A 16,717-nucleotide genomic window follows, 5' to 3' on the forward strand; every position below is an offset into this window, starting at 1 on the left:
TTGGCCTCCTTATCCCACTCATCCATAAGCACTCGCCCTATTTCTCTCTCATAGACGAACACGACATCCTTCTTCCACACAGTTTCTACTTATAATTTAAAAAAATTAGTGTGGGGAAAAAATGCTTTTCTGAAAGACGGTCACTTCTTCCTTTAGAGTAAGGCACTGCCGTGACCACCCACCCATCCCCCACCCCCAGCCATCCTTGTCTTGGGTCCCCTAGGGCATACCCTCCTCTCCCACCATACCCTCACAACACCGACTGGCACCACCGAGAACATCCTTCTTCATTAAATTCAAATCTTCCATGATGGATCAATTGCTACCTCCTTTGAAATTGATATTCGCCTTCAAATCCATACATTCTATGTATCAGTACCTTGAAAGCATATGAATCATGGGCAGTATTTGCACTATACATAGTAAATGTCATGGTTTCTCTGCCAGAAACTCCCATCACCTATTCACCTTAAATTTCAGGGGATCCAATTTGTGACAGTACCCTCTTATGCATTAAAAAGTTACCTTGTAACATCCCCTCCATGCTACTCGTGTGCAGGAGAGCTTCTGTTGACAAGAATGGACCCTGTCATGGTAGTAATTTTTATTTGCCTGATGCAGCAAACAATCATCATTACATTAAAATTTTTTTCATTATTCGAGACAACTGCTGCCTAGACATTTAAATTTCCTTACCCCATTCTTCATTACATATTTCTAATGATTATATGCATTTAATATGGATATTTTCCTCAAATGAAACTGCAATTGGGTTAGCAAAGAAAACTAAGGGTTCCCCTGGAAAAAGGCAAAAGTTTGCGTGGAAGATTCAAGGGAACACAAAATTCAGATTCACTGGACATTGTACCAAATCGGTTTTCTTTATTTCACATGCATCCCTTTAATGAAAGTCTTCCACATTCCATTGTCTCTCAGTGTTTCATACATTTCTGTTTTTCTGCTTCATTTTTTTTCTCCCAACAACCTTCTCTCCTCCTCCTCTATTCCTCTCGAGAATCTCCATTCGTATTATTTCCATTCATTTCACTTTTTCATTCTCCTTCGCAGTCACATCTCTAAAGCTGCTTATCTATACTTATCCTTTTTATGAGGGTAAAAAAGAAACTTTAAAACTTAAAAAAAATTTATTGTGAAAGTGTAAAGTTTCTTTCTTACCCTCATAATGAAGGAATTCCACAAAGTTAAACGTGAAATTGTTATACTTATCCTCTTGTCTCAACTACCAAACTTCGGCACCATACTCTCACTGTTGAAATGTTCGCTGTTGAAATTTTCTATCTATCCTTACTTATGATCCTTTTCATCTACTCCCTCAACTTTTTAACAGACTCTTTTGGAACAAATTACATATGAGCTGCTATACCTGTACTAGTTTAGGTCCCCCTACTTCACATGCATCCTATTTCTCACATCGCCTTGGTTTTTACATCATTGATTCTCATCCCATGCATATCACACTGAGTCTGTTATATAATCATTAAAATATAGCTAGGTAAATTAACTCCAATTGGACAAGTTTAAAAATATCAATTATTGGTACTAGTTTGGATTCTGAAAGCAGAATTCTGATTCTGACACTGACATCCACTCTTGCCAGAGACAGCAGCATGGTTTGCTTAAACCTTGGGTCGAAAATGATAATTTTCACCGTGGTAATTTCTTCATGAAGTCCTTGAGATTGTTATTTGTCCTTGAGTTATTATTGTTATCTTTGGTATTTTAATATGGACAATAGATGTCCATATTAAAACACCACCATTCAAACTTTCACGACATCAGCTTTTCTTCACCAGCCATGGTTTCAGGGACTTGTGTCATCATTAAGGTACCATTGTGGTTGTAAGCAAATATGGAGGGGGTTGTGGAGGTATTGCAAACATTTGATTGATGTACTTAATTGTGGGTATCCTGAATTTTTGCCGAATGACGCCAGTCTTTCAGTTTTAGTCGCTTCTTCAAATGTTTCTGAATCACTCGAAGAAGGTGAATCACTCATGCATGAAAAAGTTAACACACCGCAGTGGTGGAGGTTAGCACCATAATTTTAATAGAAACATTTGGTCTTGCCTTGAAAATTTCTTGATGCCAAATTTTGAACGTGCATTAGCTTTCAATTATGAATATTAGTTTTGTGAGGAATATATTTTCTTCAGATTTAAAATACTCAGTTTCACATGTCTCACCATATCTCATTTTCAAGGTTCATCTGATAGAATTTGGTTCTAGGAAAAAAATTAACTCTGAAAAATGGAATTTTGGAGAATTTTTGTTTTCTTTAGATAGTGGGTAGTAGAAGGAAAAGACTTTTATGAATGGCTAACCCTATTGGGTTTATTTTTAACTAGTAGCCTTCAATGCGTCATCGGCGAGCAGGTAAAAAATTTTATGCTGCAACTGTGTAGATTGACATTTCAAGTGCTGTCAATAATGCAAAATGAGTGCACTGCTATGACATAACTGGTTACCCTTGACTGCACTACAAATGAGTGGTAATTCTTGGGTACTTAGTTCTTTCAGGGAGAAGCCATGGAGAATAAATAATCCATAATTGCAATGATTTTTTTTCACTAACACTATGTGCCTACTTATATTCCCCTGCTTTAACAATTATTTACAAATTTGTATTTCCAGATTGATGGCAATAAAGAATTTAAAAATGTATGACAAAGTTAACATTCACCAAGTTGCTTAAAAGAGTAAAAAATACTCAGTTGCAGGAATGCAAAACTACATGCAAGGTAAACTCTATATTATACTTTATCTACAATGAAAGTGTATGCTATAGGGGAAATGCTGCAAAAGTTGCGTACATAAAATTTGCAGTATCCACAGGATTGCATAGGGGATATAAGAAAGTGAAAAAAAAACTGTAGTAAGGAATTTTTACTCTTGAAAGCTGGCAAAAATCCAGACATTCAAATCTATCTAATTGCTGACCATCCTGTACAAATGTTACTTATAATATAAAAAAGCTTGCTCAAATATAAAATGAGCATTAGGTTTGATGTAATTGCTGGTTTCAGGTGTAACTTTATGGAATTGATTCATATTAGAAATGAAAAAATAAAGCTTTGTGATTCCACAGAAAATTTATTTCGATACGACCTGGGTTTTGGCATTCTCTGTCATCTTCAGGTAACTACTCTTACAGGCATCCATCTATATTTGTCCGTGAGAGTTGTTACCTGAAGAAGATGTTGAATGTCGCAACATCTTCTTCAGGTAACAACTCTCACGGACAAATATAGATGGATGCCTGTAAGAGTAGTTAACTGAAAATGACGGAGAACGCCAAAACCCAGGTTGTATCGAAATAAATTTTCTGTGGAATCATAAAGTTAATGGTTTTTCATTTCAAGCATTGGGTTACTTTTAATAAAAATATTGGCTCACAGTAGAGTCGACTAATCACAATAAATCCTTTCACTAATGGTCTTTAATGGTCCAGATGAATATGATCTTAGGCTAGAGGTGAGACCTATAACATCCATATATTTTACATTCGATGTATAAACATAACTCTAGCATGAAAAGATATAAAAGGAATTGGAGGCTGCTGAAAAGATTTTAGTAGTCTCCATGTTGCTCCTATTCCATTCCATGGTATAAAAACATTGTTTAATGAATAAGTTAAGCACTCTGAAATATGCAAGGTTTTTATAGTTGATTAACCAATAGTAGAACATCATGAACCATGATTGATTTGCTACTTCATATGGAGAATGTCATTGATCGGTTTCGGATAGGTTGGACTTTTCAGTGAAGAATTGTCTATGGTTCACTGCAATGTTCTTCATGATGCCCTGAGTAGCCATAGCTTGCAGGACAGTAGTTATGTTTGAAATGAAAAAGAGTAATATTCATTAATTAAAATTAGGATGATAGAGAGGATGGCCCCAAAGTCAGCCCTACACTCATTATGGTTTTCAGTCCAAAATTTTGTTATTTTTTCCTATTGTTTTAAATTGTCAACAATTCCTGTCTCCATGGCCTTGGAAAGAATCGATAATTTTAATCAGTCTGTGATGTCTTTATCATCCTGCCTTGAAACCTGTATGTTTTAACTATACTTTAGAATTTTGTCTTTTGGTTTAGTGAAGTAAATTCTTGGATCAGTTTATCAGAACATGAAACATCTTGATGTTTGTGGCTTGCATGATGCAGCAAAGTTAATTGTTTGCAGGAGAAAATGTAGCAGAGAGGTTTTGCGATTCATTGACAGGTCATTGTTAAAGGACAATGTCTCCACCAGAGAATCTGTTTGTTTTGTCAGTGGACCCACTTTTAGAGACAACACTCCCGCCGGCTCATGCTCAATGTAAACACTTTGCAACAATTTGGGATAGCCATTCCATAGATTATTCCTGTGGTTCCCAATATAGAGAGTTTGATGGCTTGAATAAAAAAACTCGTGTAGATGATGCAAAATTGATGATGAGCACCTGCGTACCAGAATACTAGATGGTAAGATAAAAAAGGAAGAACTAGGGGAGATGAGGTGGAACAAGGCAGTAGGAATAGACAATATCCACACAAATTTGTTAAAGAGTTGAAGGAAAATCAAGAGGAAGGGAATTTGCCCACAGTATTTATTAGGGAGGAATATGGCCCGATTTCCTTAGGTCAAGTTTTACCTCAAAACCAAAAATGTGTAAAGCTGCTGGATGTGAGGAATGTAAGATGATAAGTTTAATTTCACATGCAGGAAATCTAGTTCTGAGAATTGTTGATATTAGCTTACAAAATAGCACAAACAACTACATACTTAGGCGAAAATCAGTTTGGCTTAAGAAAGGGGATAGGAACCACATGATGATATTGCAGTGATGAGAACATTAGAAAATTAATTAGAATTTAATTTGCCATTTGACCTAGTAGAGTGGGCATAGTTAATGGAGTTATTGTGGAGTATGAGAGTGGACTGGAGGTATGGATCTGAAACCTACCTTCAATGCCATCCCTAGAGTGAAGCATTTCTCGCCCTTCCTTACACACATTTTGTATGCCCTTACCTCCTTGCCTTCCATTTCCGCACACTCAGTGCCTCAAGTCTCAGATGTATTTTTTCATGCTTGGTTTGTATAAAAAGTATTGGGAATTTTTTTGGAAAAATAGGTTTTTTTGAAATATTGGTGCAATGCTTCAAAATTCTTTAAATTACATCCCTTGAGCATCGACACACTTTTACCAGTGGCATTTCCATGACTCAAGGCTCCCTGTTAGGCAGATTCTGGAACGTCCTTAAGGGTACGCATACGAGGTTCTTTGATGGCACTTAGGGTCCCATGGTGGTGCCCTTTGAGGGAGGATTTCACTTTTGGGAATAGGAAATAGTCTGCTGGTGCCAAGTTGGGACTGTATGGGGGTTGGGGAATCGTTGTGATGCCGGTGCAGAAGGTCTTCTCAAGCAGACACGACTCTGCTTTTGATCACCCGTCAAGATCTTTGGGACGAGTTTAGTGCAGATCTTTCGCATCACCAAATTTTCAGTGATAATGGTGTGCACTGTCATCTTATCAATGCCAATATGATGTGCAATCATGGGCATAATTAACTGATGGTCTGAATTCAGCACTTCACAAACATGTCAGGAAAAAATTATTACTGATACTTTTTATGCAAACCTTGTGCGTGCAGTTTTTGATGATGGCAAAGATGAAGTCTAAAATAACTCAAATCTCTCTAACAGCTACTCTTTCCATTAACACATACTTCATGAAATAATTTTGAGCTATATCAAATTACATATTTCATGCCTGCAGTTATGATCCACCAAAACTGTCCTTACACCACATTCCACACACCCATTTGGTGACTCAATAAGTATGATGTGGGAAAACAGGTGCAGTCTCAATATAGTTGTATTCAGTTCTGATAGAATAAATGATGACCCATTCCAACCCAAGTAAGCTCCAGTTATTTCCTTCGTACGTTTAGTATATCTAATCTAGCCAAAGAGGCTGGACCTCTGTCTCAAGGAGATGATGCCAGTGAATCCATAAAAAAAGTTTGGAATTGAATTCAGAACAGCAATCTGAACATTTATGAATATTGGTTTTTCTTTAATCTATTTTAATATAAAAGTAGAGAACATTAATTAGATATAGTTTTAATGTAACATATGTAATGGAAAAAATCTATTTGGCGTGGCAGCCAAGGAGGTAGTGTTTGTTGACCCCCGACTTGAGGCCACAGGTTTGATTCCAAATGAGAGATGCCTCTGGACACGCACTTCTAAAACACAAGCAGTGTAATTTTTTGGGTACCAGACCTTCTTTGGAAGCCACAGGCTGCACAAAGGGAGGAGAAAGCTCCATCCCAATACCCTTATGTTTGAGCATGGCATTTCTTTGGACTTGTGATGCCCATTGTGTGGTGGGTATTATGTGAACTCTATCACCTATCAACCCATTGCTCATTTCTGATTACTGTTTGGTGATCATGCTTTAAGGAGCTTGATCTATGGCATTTTGTTTTAAATGAGAAACCAATGCACTGCTTATAAAACTTAGTCCTAATTTACTTTTAATGAGAGATGTCTTGGCAAGGCTCATACTTGGGTTCTATGCCAATCTGCTCTCTGAGCTACATATGTTATGGCCTAGGAAACATCGAATCTTTTCCATCCATGGATTTCACTTAATCTTATATTCCTAATGCTGGTGCATTGAAAAGAGCATGACATAATTTTTGTCATTTAGCCTTTAAGGAAATTAGGTCTAGATGTGACTTCTCAAAGTGAGTCCAGTTAAGAGGGAGTGCACTGTATTCCTTTTTTGAATTATTTGTATTAAATGAGTGATTACCCCAATTAATTGATGGCTTATCAAACTGGAATCCACTCTAGATGTCCCCAATCCTCCTATGAGAGGAGGTCTCGCCATACCAGCCAAACCTTGCTAAATTTGGACTTCAGCTGGCTTGAAGGTCTGACAATCAGGTGGGAAGAAACACATCTGCCTCCCCAAGTCAGGAGAGGTAGGTGTGATGTATGTACAGTCTGGACTTATGATCTTTAGGATGCTGTTGAAAACTCTTCATGTATAATGTTCTAACTTGAACAGCACATAAATGTGACTTTTTTGTAAGTGAATGGAAATGCATTAACTCCGGAGAAATAGGTTGTGTGTGCTGTGCATTCACATTGATCTGAGTTGCATGATCACTTTTCTCATCACTGCTTCACTTGCCTTTATGCAAATAAATGATGAACAAAAGATGGACAGAGAATGAAATTTTTGTATATCTACTCATGTGTCCCAGAGGTTTTTACATTAAGAGAACTGTGCCACAATGTATTGAAGAGAGAGGGAAATATTGTAAAAATAAAAAAGTGTTGGTATGGTGTAGTTTTTGAAGTGGCCAAAGTATCCTAGTGGCTCTTAAGCTTTTTAGTTTACTGTCACACATTACTTAATGAGCCTTGGCTGAGCTACCAATGGCTCTGAGCAGCCTAATTTGCCCTTGTTGCATGGTTGTTGAGGGACCAGGATATATATTCCATGGGAAAACACAGGGCAGTCCAGGGAAAGAAACCAACTCTCCTTCCTTATTAATATGTGAATATGACATGCTGTGTATGAGGTGAACTCTACCCTCATCCATGAAATCAACCCCTGTGCTGTTCACTGGTGGTTATTGTTGATTTTAATTACCTCTTTCATCTGCAAGTGCCGGGAATATTTTTGGTGTTGATATGAATGAATGGATTTGTAAGAGGTAGTGCTGGTGTGGTTAATGGGAATTTGGATGGGAGAAAGGAAAGCAATACATGGGAAGAGGAATGCTTGACTCTTAAGATAGAAAAAATGCAGCAAATATGTTTCTATGAAAGTTTAAACCACACTTATGCCCAATTTCATCTCACCACTCTCTTTAAAGACATAGCATGTATTATATATGAAGTTTACAAGTGAGTGGCAGGGTGTATGTTTATGTTTTTCAGTTATTTGTGTTAGAATATTGCTTCTGAAATGAAATTTACAATTTCTTATGTAGCTCAATTGGGAAATCCATCAATGTTATGTCTGTTGTAATTTAATATTCTATGATTTTTCTTTTATTAGTTATGTAAATAGTTACAATTAGAAAAAAATGAAGGCAAGTGTGTGTGGGTTTTATGTGGAGTGCCACACCAACAATTACCTAGTGGTTTAACTAAAACCTGTTTTTGTTTGTGGTATAGAAAATTTACTTGATTGCTGCTGTGAGATCTTGTATTTGGTGCTAGGGCTCAGCAGATTGTTAGTTGAAGATACTAAAAGTGTAAACATTTTATTAATTCATTGGAAGTGCTACGATTTATGCTACAAATTACCTAGTTATATATATGGTCAAAAAAGATATCCTTAAACTTTCAGTTTATAGTTACTCCTCTTTCTCAACTGTTCCCTCAGTGAAACCTGCGTATGTTATTGTATAGAAATACTTAAAAATTTCTGTTACTTTAATGCAATCAGTACTGAGTGACCTACTATAAGTAAAAAGGGAACTAGGTTTAACCTCAAAAATTCTATCATTTCGAATTTTTCCCCTAGGTTTTTGTGTGAAGAATGTCCTGGTGTAAATCCTGAAGTAAGCAACCTTGATGGTAAGAGACCACTACATGAGGCTGCTCAGGCTGGAAGACCTGATGTTGTCCTTTACCTTTTAAGTAGAGGTGAGCTTCAGTATTATATTTAAAGTAATTGCAACTGCAATGAAATTATGGGAAGAGTTTTTACATTTTTATGGATAAGATCTCAGAAAGCGCATATTTATTTTAAAATGTTTACTTTTGTTGCTGTTCAACCTTAAAAAAATGCTTGGCATTATTTTTTTCGTCGACAGTAACTAATTGTAATCCATTAATTGTTCGTGTGTATATCTAATTGAAGGGGATCTTGGAATAATAAATCCCACTTTGTATTAGGGTTTATCATTTCAAGAGCATTCCAAAGAGCAATTTCATTCATGAAATCATCTCTGATTTAGTCCAACATGAGTGAGGTGAAAGGTGAAAAGTTTCTGAATACATGCACATACAGGAAAAGGATTCCCAATTTTAGAATAGTAAGGAAGCATTACTAGTGAATATATTAATGCACGTAAAGAGAAAAGATAGCATATAGTATCAAGCATTTTTACTTTGCTTTCTGTATTTTTAAAGCAGTCTTTATCTATTAGACTAGTGTCATGCTGGATGATTATCATTTTGTACTTAGATGCCACATTTTATATTTATTTCCTCAGCTAAAGCCTTCTTAATGAAATTTCCCCAAATCTGGTTTAATTAGTGTTCACTCACTAGCAAAGATATCAGAAAATGAGAGTGGCGCCACTTCTACCCTACCCAGACATCATGATTCAACTCTCTCAAAGGTTACATATTCCACAGTGACCAGAAATCACCATTGTTTCTTATCAGCGTAGTGTTATCAATAGCATCCAAGAATTAGGTATCAGTGTAGTGTTTGCTAGTTGCATTTTGCAGTAGATACATTTTTACTTTATGAAGTCAATGATTGATATTACTTTATCCAGCTTGAGTCATATGACCACTCTCCGGGCAGAACGGCGACAGCTGCAAAGTTGCAGTAGGCAAAAAGCACCCTGGCTGGTAGGGGGATGGAAGATACTTTTGCAGTACCCTGCATGTGATGAGAGTGGACTAAAAGAGTGGGAAGAGGACCCCAAACACCAGCTCCAAGTTCATCTAAGGTAGCATCTGAGCAGTACTGTGCGGCTCTATTGCTTGTGGGTGGCCATTCCAGCTTGTCCATTCAGCCAGATTTCAGGTGCTCAATATGGACCAGGGAGAAATGCCTCACTTTGGCCGAGGATTCTGCATAAAGAGGCAGCTGCGAGCTAGCCACTCCCTGTCCATCTGCGTATATCTCGACTTCATTATGTTGTGGCGACAAGTGATGGAGTGTCAGGATGCTGTGTAGGGTGGCCAAAGGTGTGTGGATTTGAAGGGCCGACATCTGCAAAGAGCTTCACAGCAGCTCATTTTAGGCAGTGGCGGTGATGCTTCATTTCCTCTAGAAAATAATGTTATGTAAATTTCACATGCCAGATAGTGCACCGGTGAGTTGATACAGCCGAGTCACCCTTGTTCATCTGTTGTCCAAGCCCCATGCCTGTGACCCTACGAGGAGCAAATATCATTTCTCCCACCAGCACATCTCTAGGGGTCATCAGAATGCACGAGCCCTTTCACCACATCAAGGTTATTATCCATGAGGAAAGAATACTAGTACTCAAAGAAATTATATCCATATACATACAATGGAACCTCATACAATGAGAATAATTTGTTCCGTGATCTTTCCCATTAAGCAAAACACTCGTTTAGTGAGACAATTTTTTGTATATTAATTAATATAAAATATGATCATGCATTCTATGCCCAAAAAAAACTTTGTAAAAGTTCATTCAAAGAAAATTATATTAACCTTGCTTAGAATTGTGGATCATGTTTATCTTTTCTCATTCTGTGAAATGAAGTAACCGGGAATGTAAACTCTAGATTCAAAATCAAAAAAGAATCTAACTAAATAGTTTTATATTTATGCTACATATCTAATTCCTTTTAACTAAAAAGCTCTCTGGGGATGTTTGTTTTTGCTGATGCTTCAAAATTTTGTAAAAATGTGACTCAGAATTATCATTAAATAAATTTATGGTATGTAAATGTGTAGCCCCTACCTTATTACGGAGATGCTTTGTATGCATGATATGATGCAATAGTTTCCCACAGCCTTGACATCACATTTAGCCTGTTGTTTTGGACTTAACACTTCTTGAAGGCTCATGGAGTTTCTGAATGGTAAACAGTCAGGGGTTTAATTTTCAAATGCAACATGCATTTGTGCAAAATAGCAGTTTGAGACAGCCTTTCGTTGGCTTATGGCCGGGCAATGCACTTTCTTTTACTGCTGTGTTCAAATATAGGTTTGGTTTGGTATCTTCCTCCAGAAGAGACCCGTCTCATCACAATTAAAAACCTGTTGGGGAAGGTATCCCTGTGAATCTACGAGCTTCTTGAAGTCACTGATGAAGCTCTCTGCTGCCTTAGAGTCGGAGCTTGCTGCTTCACCATGCATCACAATGCCGTGGATGCCTGTTCTTCTCTTTAACCTCTCGAACCATGCACGGCTCCTCTTAATTACTTCGGCTGTTGATGATCCTGATATCTTCTAAATGAGGTTGGCGAAAATCACTTTCCCCTTTTCGCAAATCATATCTCGTTAATAATGTCGCAACACAATTGCTTTTTGTTTATCCAGTGAGAAACCTGTAGACATCGTTGGGAATATGTAACCATTGCATAGGTTTTCTTGCCACTCTCTTCGAAGCATCTATACTTCCGTAGTCTTGTACTTGTTCTTGAAGAAAATGCAAATTGTTTATGTTGACCGATTGTTGATGTGTGTGCTAGATTAACCATGCTCCTTTTTTGCTCCTGATTTTCAATTATTTTACTTTTCATTTTTACGTTTATTTTTATTCTCATATGGCTGTCTTCTTGCTAATTTTTCTTCTGGGGAAATTTTTAAAACTTCGCTCAAAATATTATTAAACTTTAGATGAAAAAAATCACCTATATCGGAATATAAGTTTGGAAAAATGCTTGATCACTAATGACACTAAGATGCTATTGGAACGAATGCTAAACAAACTGAAGCAGCAGACATGCAATAATTCTGGAAATTCGCCTCTCCTCATCATTCATCATACAAAAAGTTGCTGGTCAAGCGAGTCATTTTCAGCACCAATATTTTTGCTCGTTGTGCAAATTATTTGCTTTGTGTGGCTCTTGTTAAGTGAAGTTCTACTGTACCACATAAATCACAGCAGAATAGTATGCATTGAATGTGACTGTGATATAGGTAGTATGAACAGATAGAGTCGCATGGAAGTAGTTAATGAAAGGTGCTAAGTTTCTTGGTAAAACTTAAAATGAGGCTTTGTGTTTTTTGCATGCCCTTAAAGGGAACAGTGTAAAGTACTTCTGTATGTCTGTCTGTATGCATATATTTAGTCTTCCAGACACCATATCTGACCCAAGGTTTTTAAAAATGATATTCTAAGAAATGTTTAGATTGGAACCTTTATTTCTACCTGAAGTGCGGCGTCTTTAAAAAGAAGTTGTCATCATTCATCTGAAAATTATTTAGTTTTATTTTTGTTCCGATGAAAATTTAAATTCTTATCTTTTTTAACTTACCAGCATTAGGTTCAGTATTGTTGAGCATGGTGGGAAATATTTTTTGATGGCCTTCCTAATTTTAGGTTATTGTGTGTTGCGTAATGGTTTCAAACCTTGAATGTCAAATGAAAATCCATGAGATTTCAATAGGAGTCCAGGATATAGAGGCCATTGAGATTCATAAAGCTAATATTGTATTATTTATTGCATTATTTTTTGACAACAGAATTTATAGCTTGTTAATATTTATCATTTATTTCCAAAGTGGAATTTTTTACCAAATTCTTTTAAGACTGAGGTGAGAACCCTTGGCACTATTTTCATGGTCAATGCTACAGATGAAGACACATGTGAAGAATAAAAAATCACATATATGCCTTATTCCTTTCTGTCATTAATTATAACAGTCAAAGGGTCTTTCAACAGCTAAATGCCAACTCGCGGAGTAAACCCTCACTTAAAAAAATTGTTTTACACTATTGCAATTATGGTATTGGTGCTTAAATCCAAGAGCAGATGTGCATTTTGTTCCCAAGGATAGTGATTATGTCACAAAGAACCAACCATCTTGCTTTCCATGCAGGTGTTGATGTGGATCCACTGAAGAGAGCTGATTGGACTCCTTTAATGTTGGCATGCACCAGGAGTGGGCCCTCCACTCTCGCAACAGTCCGATCGCTATTGGCTGCAGGAGCCGACCCTAGACTACGCAACAAAGATGGCTGGACACCTTTGCATGTGGCAGCCAGGGAGGGTGATCCGGCCGTTGCACGCTGTCTCCTCGCAGCAGCACCAACTCTAGCCACTGCCACCAGCCGAAATGGGCGCACACCCCTTCACACAGCCGGTGAGGTGCACTTATATTTACTGAATCCCCTAGCCCAGTGTTTAAGCCTCATATAGTCAGTTCCTTTAATTAAAGTGGACAAATTGGCTCCATGACAAGAGGATTATTTTGATGTGACTTTCATGAGATGAGGTAATGCTCATCTTAGTGTCAAAACAATTAAGTGTAGTGCCTTGCTTCATTAGTTGCTTGAACTGGAAGAAAAATTAAAATTTTAACATTGTTATTGTCCACAGAGATTGACTTAGAAATTGTTGTAAATTCTTGATTGGCCCCTGGTTTTTTTATTCAGAAGGAAAACCCTGAAGTATGTGGCATATGGTCCCAATCTAGGTGGAGGTATATGGAATCTCTTGCTCACAGCTCTTATTCAGTTGTGTGACATTAGTCAAAAATTGTAGAATTCACCTTCACATACACTGGAGGTGGGGAAGTGGTTTAAATTTGGGGAATGCCATGATTGAATGGCAAGTCTTAATTTTTCATTAGTATTGTGCGGTTTTGGAAGGAATGAATCATTTGCACCATATAAGTGGAGAAGAATTAATACTAAAAGGGATCTTCATTGAAAATCCCTTCCAAAGAAATTTAGAAATTTGGCCAGTTACCACCTCCTAATAGGCAAATTAGTACATTGTCACGCCAATGTACTTAAGATGGCCAAGGTCGGTGGCTATCTGATATCCAATTAGAAATCTGGGAATTTATCCCTGATTATATTTTTTACGTGGCCATGAGGTCTCTCTTGCCGCCTCAAGACTTAATTATGCATTTCCGCTTATGCTACTTATAGAATCATGTGCCTTTAAGAAACACCTCTGTGCAGTATTTAAAACTATTGAGGAAGTCCATCAGATTGAAAATCGTGGTTTGACCTCTAAATGTGTAGTTAGCTGCAGAATATGTAAATGTATTCAACATATACTCAGTCTTGAAGAGTCAGCAATGGCATTCAAAGTGTGTATGAATTAAACCTTAGGTTAGGAAGTCCTTTCAACTGTTAATGAAACCAGTAGAGCTACTATGATATGACAAACAGAAGCCACTAGCACATTTGTCTCCAACTAACCCAAAGGGCAGGTACTCTTGTTAACATGAGAAGAGGTGGAGACCCAAGGGATTAGTACAAAGTGCAGCAACACTCACCTCACTAGAGGCACAGCCACCCTTACATTGATGGCTTGAGCTCTTCACTGTGGATGGAAAACATAAGACCACCACATAATCATCTTGAGGAGTAGCAGACCATTCCATCTCTTAGGTACAGTCAATAGGTAGTCATGGATATAAATCCTGGAGAGACAAAGAAATCTTGTGCAAAGAGAGACAGTTCTTAATACCCTGGTTCTTCGCTTGGGTGTGTGTATAATAAGTAGATGATTGAAGCAGGTTTACTGCAGTGACATGCTTTCAATAGATTAGCCTCTACGGGACCAAACTCTTAGTAGCTCGAAGGTTCTTTGACGATTGAAATTGAATTGATTAGTTTGATTCCCTAGATCTACTTACTCTGTCTCTGTATTTACCTTGTTTTGCTATCAATTAATAGCAATGCAGTTGTGGCTACTTATGCCTGCACATGGATAAACCTAACTTTCAATGTTGCACAATTCTCGATGGATGACTTCATGCATAGATTCATGCTAAAATAAGGCATTTCATTGTATGATGGAAATTCTTTTCCCATAATATAGGTTTCCCTTTTTAGCCTCTATTTTGTTGACTGCAGCATTCAGCCATGTACGGATGATGTTTTGAGTAGTAGACTAACCCACCAAGGGGGCATTTCTCTTACATTTACATGGTTCTGCCGAAACAAATGTCATTATTTTTAGTATTTTTTCTCACAAACTGCATGGCTATTGAGTTTTATCTAGCTAAAATTAGTCTTCTTGCTTATTTAAAACCCCATTTATACATCAAATATTAATGTAGTATTTTTTTAATGTAATAAAGTTATAGTTATAAAATGAAAAAAAAACAAATTTTTCAGGCTTTATTCTTAATATACCTCAACTCGTGTCAAAATTGCTAGATCATTAGCAAAATTGATAGCAATGACATTGAAACCAGTTGAGTTATATTAAAAGTAGAGTGTGGAAAATTGCGATAAGTTAATGTTTTATGTGATTGATGGTTGAGGCCGAGACTTTGTGGAAATCCATTGCGAACAGGAGTTTCAGAAATAACTTTGCAGTTTCCACATAAAATAACTTATTTTATGTGGAAACTGCAAAGTTAATTCTGAAATTAATGTTTTATAATAAAGTTTTCAAATTCAAGTTTCAATTAAGTTTGCTTATAATTTTGTTCTTGCTTAAATTATGCAGTAACTTGATGTAAAGCTAATTATACTAAATCTGGAAATTATCCATGATCATCCTCCATTCAAATTCATTCCTTTAGTGGCATCTGGGTGAGTGCATTCAATACCAAAATTGAACTACTGATGATGGTGACCCCGTCCTACATCTTTTTTGAAATGGCTGTCAGCTATCAAATGCAGGACACTATCGAAGGTGGGAGGACACACCTGCCTTAATTTGCATGCCCTTGTCTAACTTCACTTCTGCCTTTAGCTGAAGTGAAGTTAGGTAAGTTTGTTCCATGGTAAGAAATAGGAAGGCTATGATGAATATTCAAGTCAGGCAACATAAACCAGTATAGTTTTGCCTGTTTTGGAGCAGGGTGGGCTAAGTAGGCAGGACATTAAAAGAAGAATTGCATCAGTAAAAGAAGTATTTACAAAGAGGTGGAAGTTTATGGCCGACAACCTAAGTAAACATGTGAAGAAAAGATTAGTGAAAATTAATATGGAGCCCAGTTTTTTATGATTCAGAAACCTGGTCAGGGAGGTAGGAGGAGGCATGTGGAGAGTGAAAGCACTTGAGATGCAGGCATGGGGAAGAATATAGAAAGTGATATGGATGGGAAGGAAAACCAATTGTGAAGTTATGGGCATGGTAGGAGAAGAGAGATGGTCGTTGGGAGAAATTTGGAGCAGGCACAGGGTAAGCGGATGCAGGGGAAGCTGAGAGGCAATGGGATGCATAACATTGTAATTGAGGGGAAATGCTGGGAAAGAGAGGTAGAGGGAGGACAAGAATAGACGTTTTGGATAGAATTAATGGAGGTAAAAAGTATGCACAGCTAACAAATGAGTTATTGCAATATCAAGTATGTGGTTAAGGATATTTGTAACAGCCTAGTGAGGGTCTTGGAGTATAATACTGTGTTGTGCCAGGGTAGATCAAAGACCTACCCCAGCATGATTGACTACTGCTATTTATAGAAAAAATATTGGCAATAAGTCATACACTAAGTGGTTTATCAACCATGGTTTTCTCAACCGAGGTCCTTTTCAGGGGCATAACTGCAGGGATCCCGGTATTCAATTATTTTATTGGATTTTTTGATATTCTCTTGGACCATTTGGGTATGTTCTAGTTAAAATTTATGAAATTTTAAATTGCTAATGGTTTTAATACATTGACGTAAGTAAAAAATACACAGTGGTATCCCATTTTACATTGATCATATGCTTCAGAGAATTTCAATCTACCTGTAGTCCCCTAGGAGTAAATATCAAGGAGTGAATTTAGCGACTGCTTTTTTCCTATAAAATCAACTATTCCACCTCCCTCTTTCAAATCCAT

General features: G+C 37.1%; 1 protein-coding gene across 2 annotated transcripts in view; it reads left to right on the forward strand.

Moving 5' to 3' along the window:
• LOC139686056 (ankyrin repeat domain-containing protein 16-like) overlaps positions 1-16,717 on the forward strand; it is a 34,318-nt gene that overhangs the window by 3,151 nt on the left and 14,450 nt on the right. For both annotated transcript variants that reach the window (XM_071583163.1, XM_071583162.1), the window contains exons 3-4: positions 8,559-8,680; positions 12,798-13,061. In XM_071583163.1, coding sequence (XP_071439264.1) covers positions 8,559-8,680; positions 12,798-13,061 — 386 coding nt within the window. The remainder of the gene's footprint in view (positions 1-8,558; positions 8,681-12,797; positions 13,062-16,717) is intronic.

Source organism: Hetaerina americana, unplaced genomic scaffold (assembly GCF_022747635.1).
Source record: "Hetaerina americana unplaced genomic scaffold, ioHetAmer1.1.p SCAF_13, whole genome shotgun sequence".
Lineage (NCBI taxonomy): Eukaryota > Metazoa > Arthropoda > Insecta > Odonata > Calopterygidae > Hetaerina > Hetaerina americana.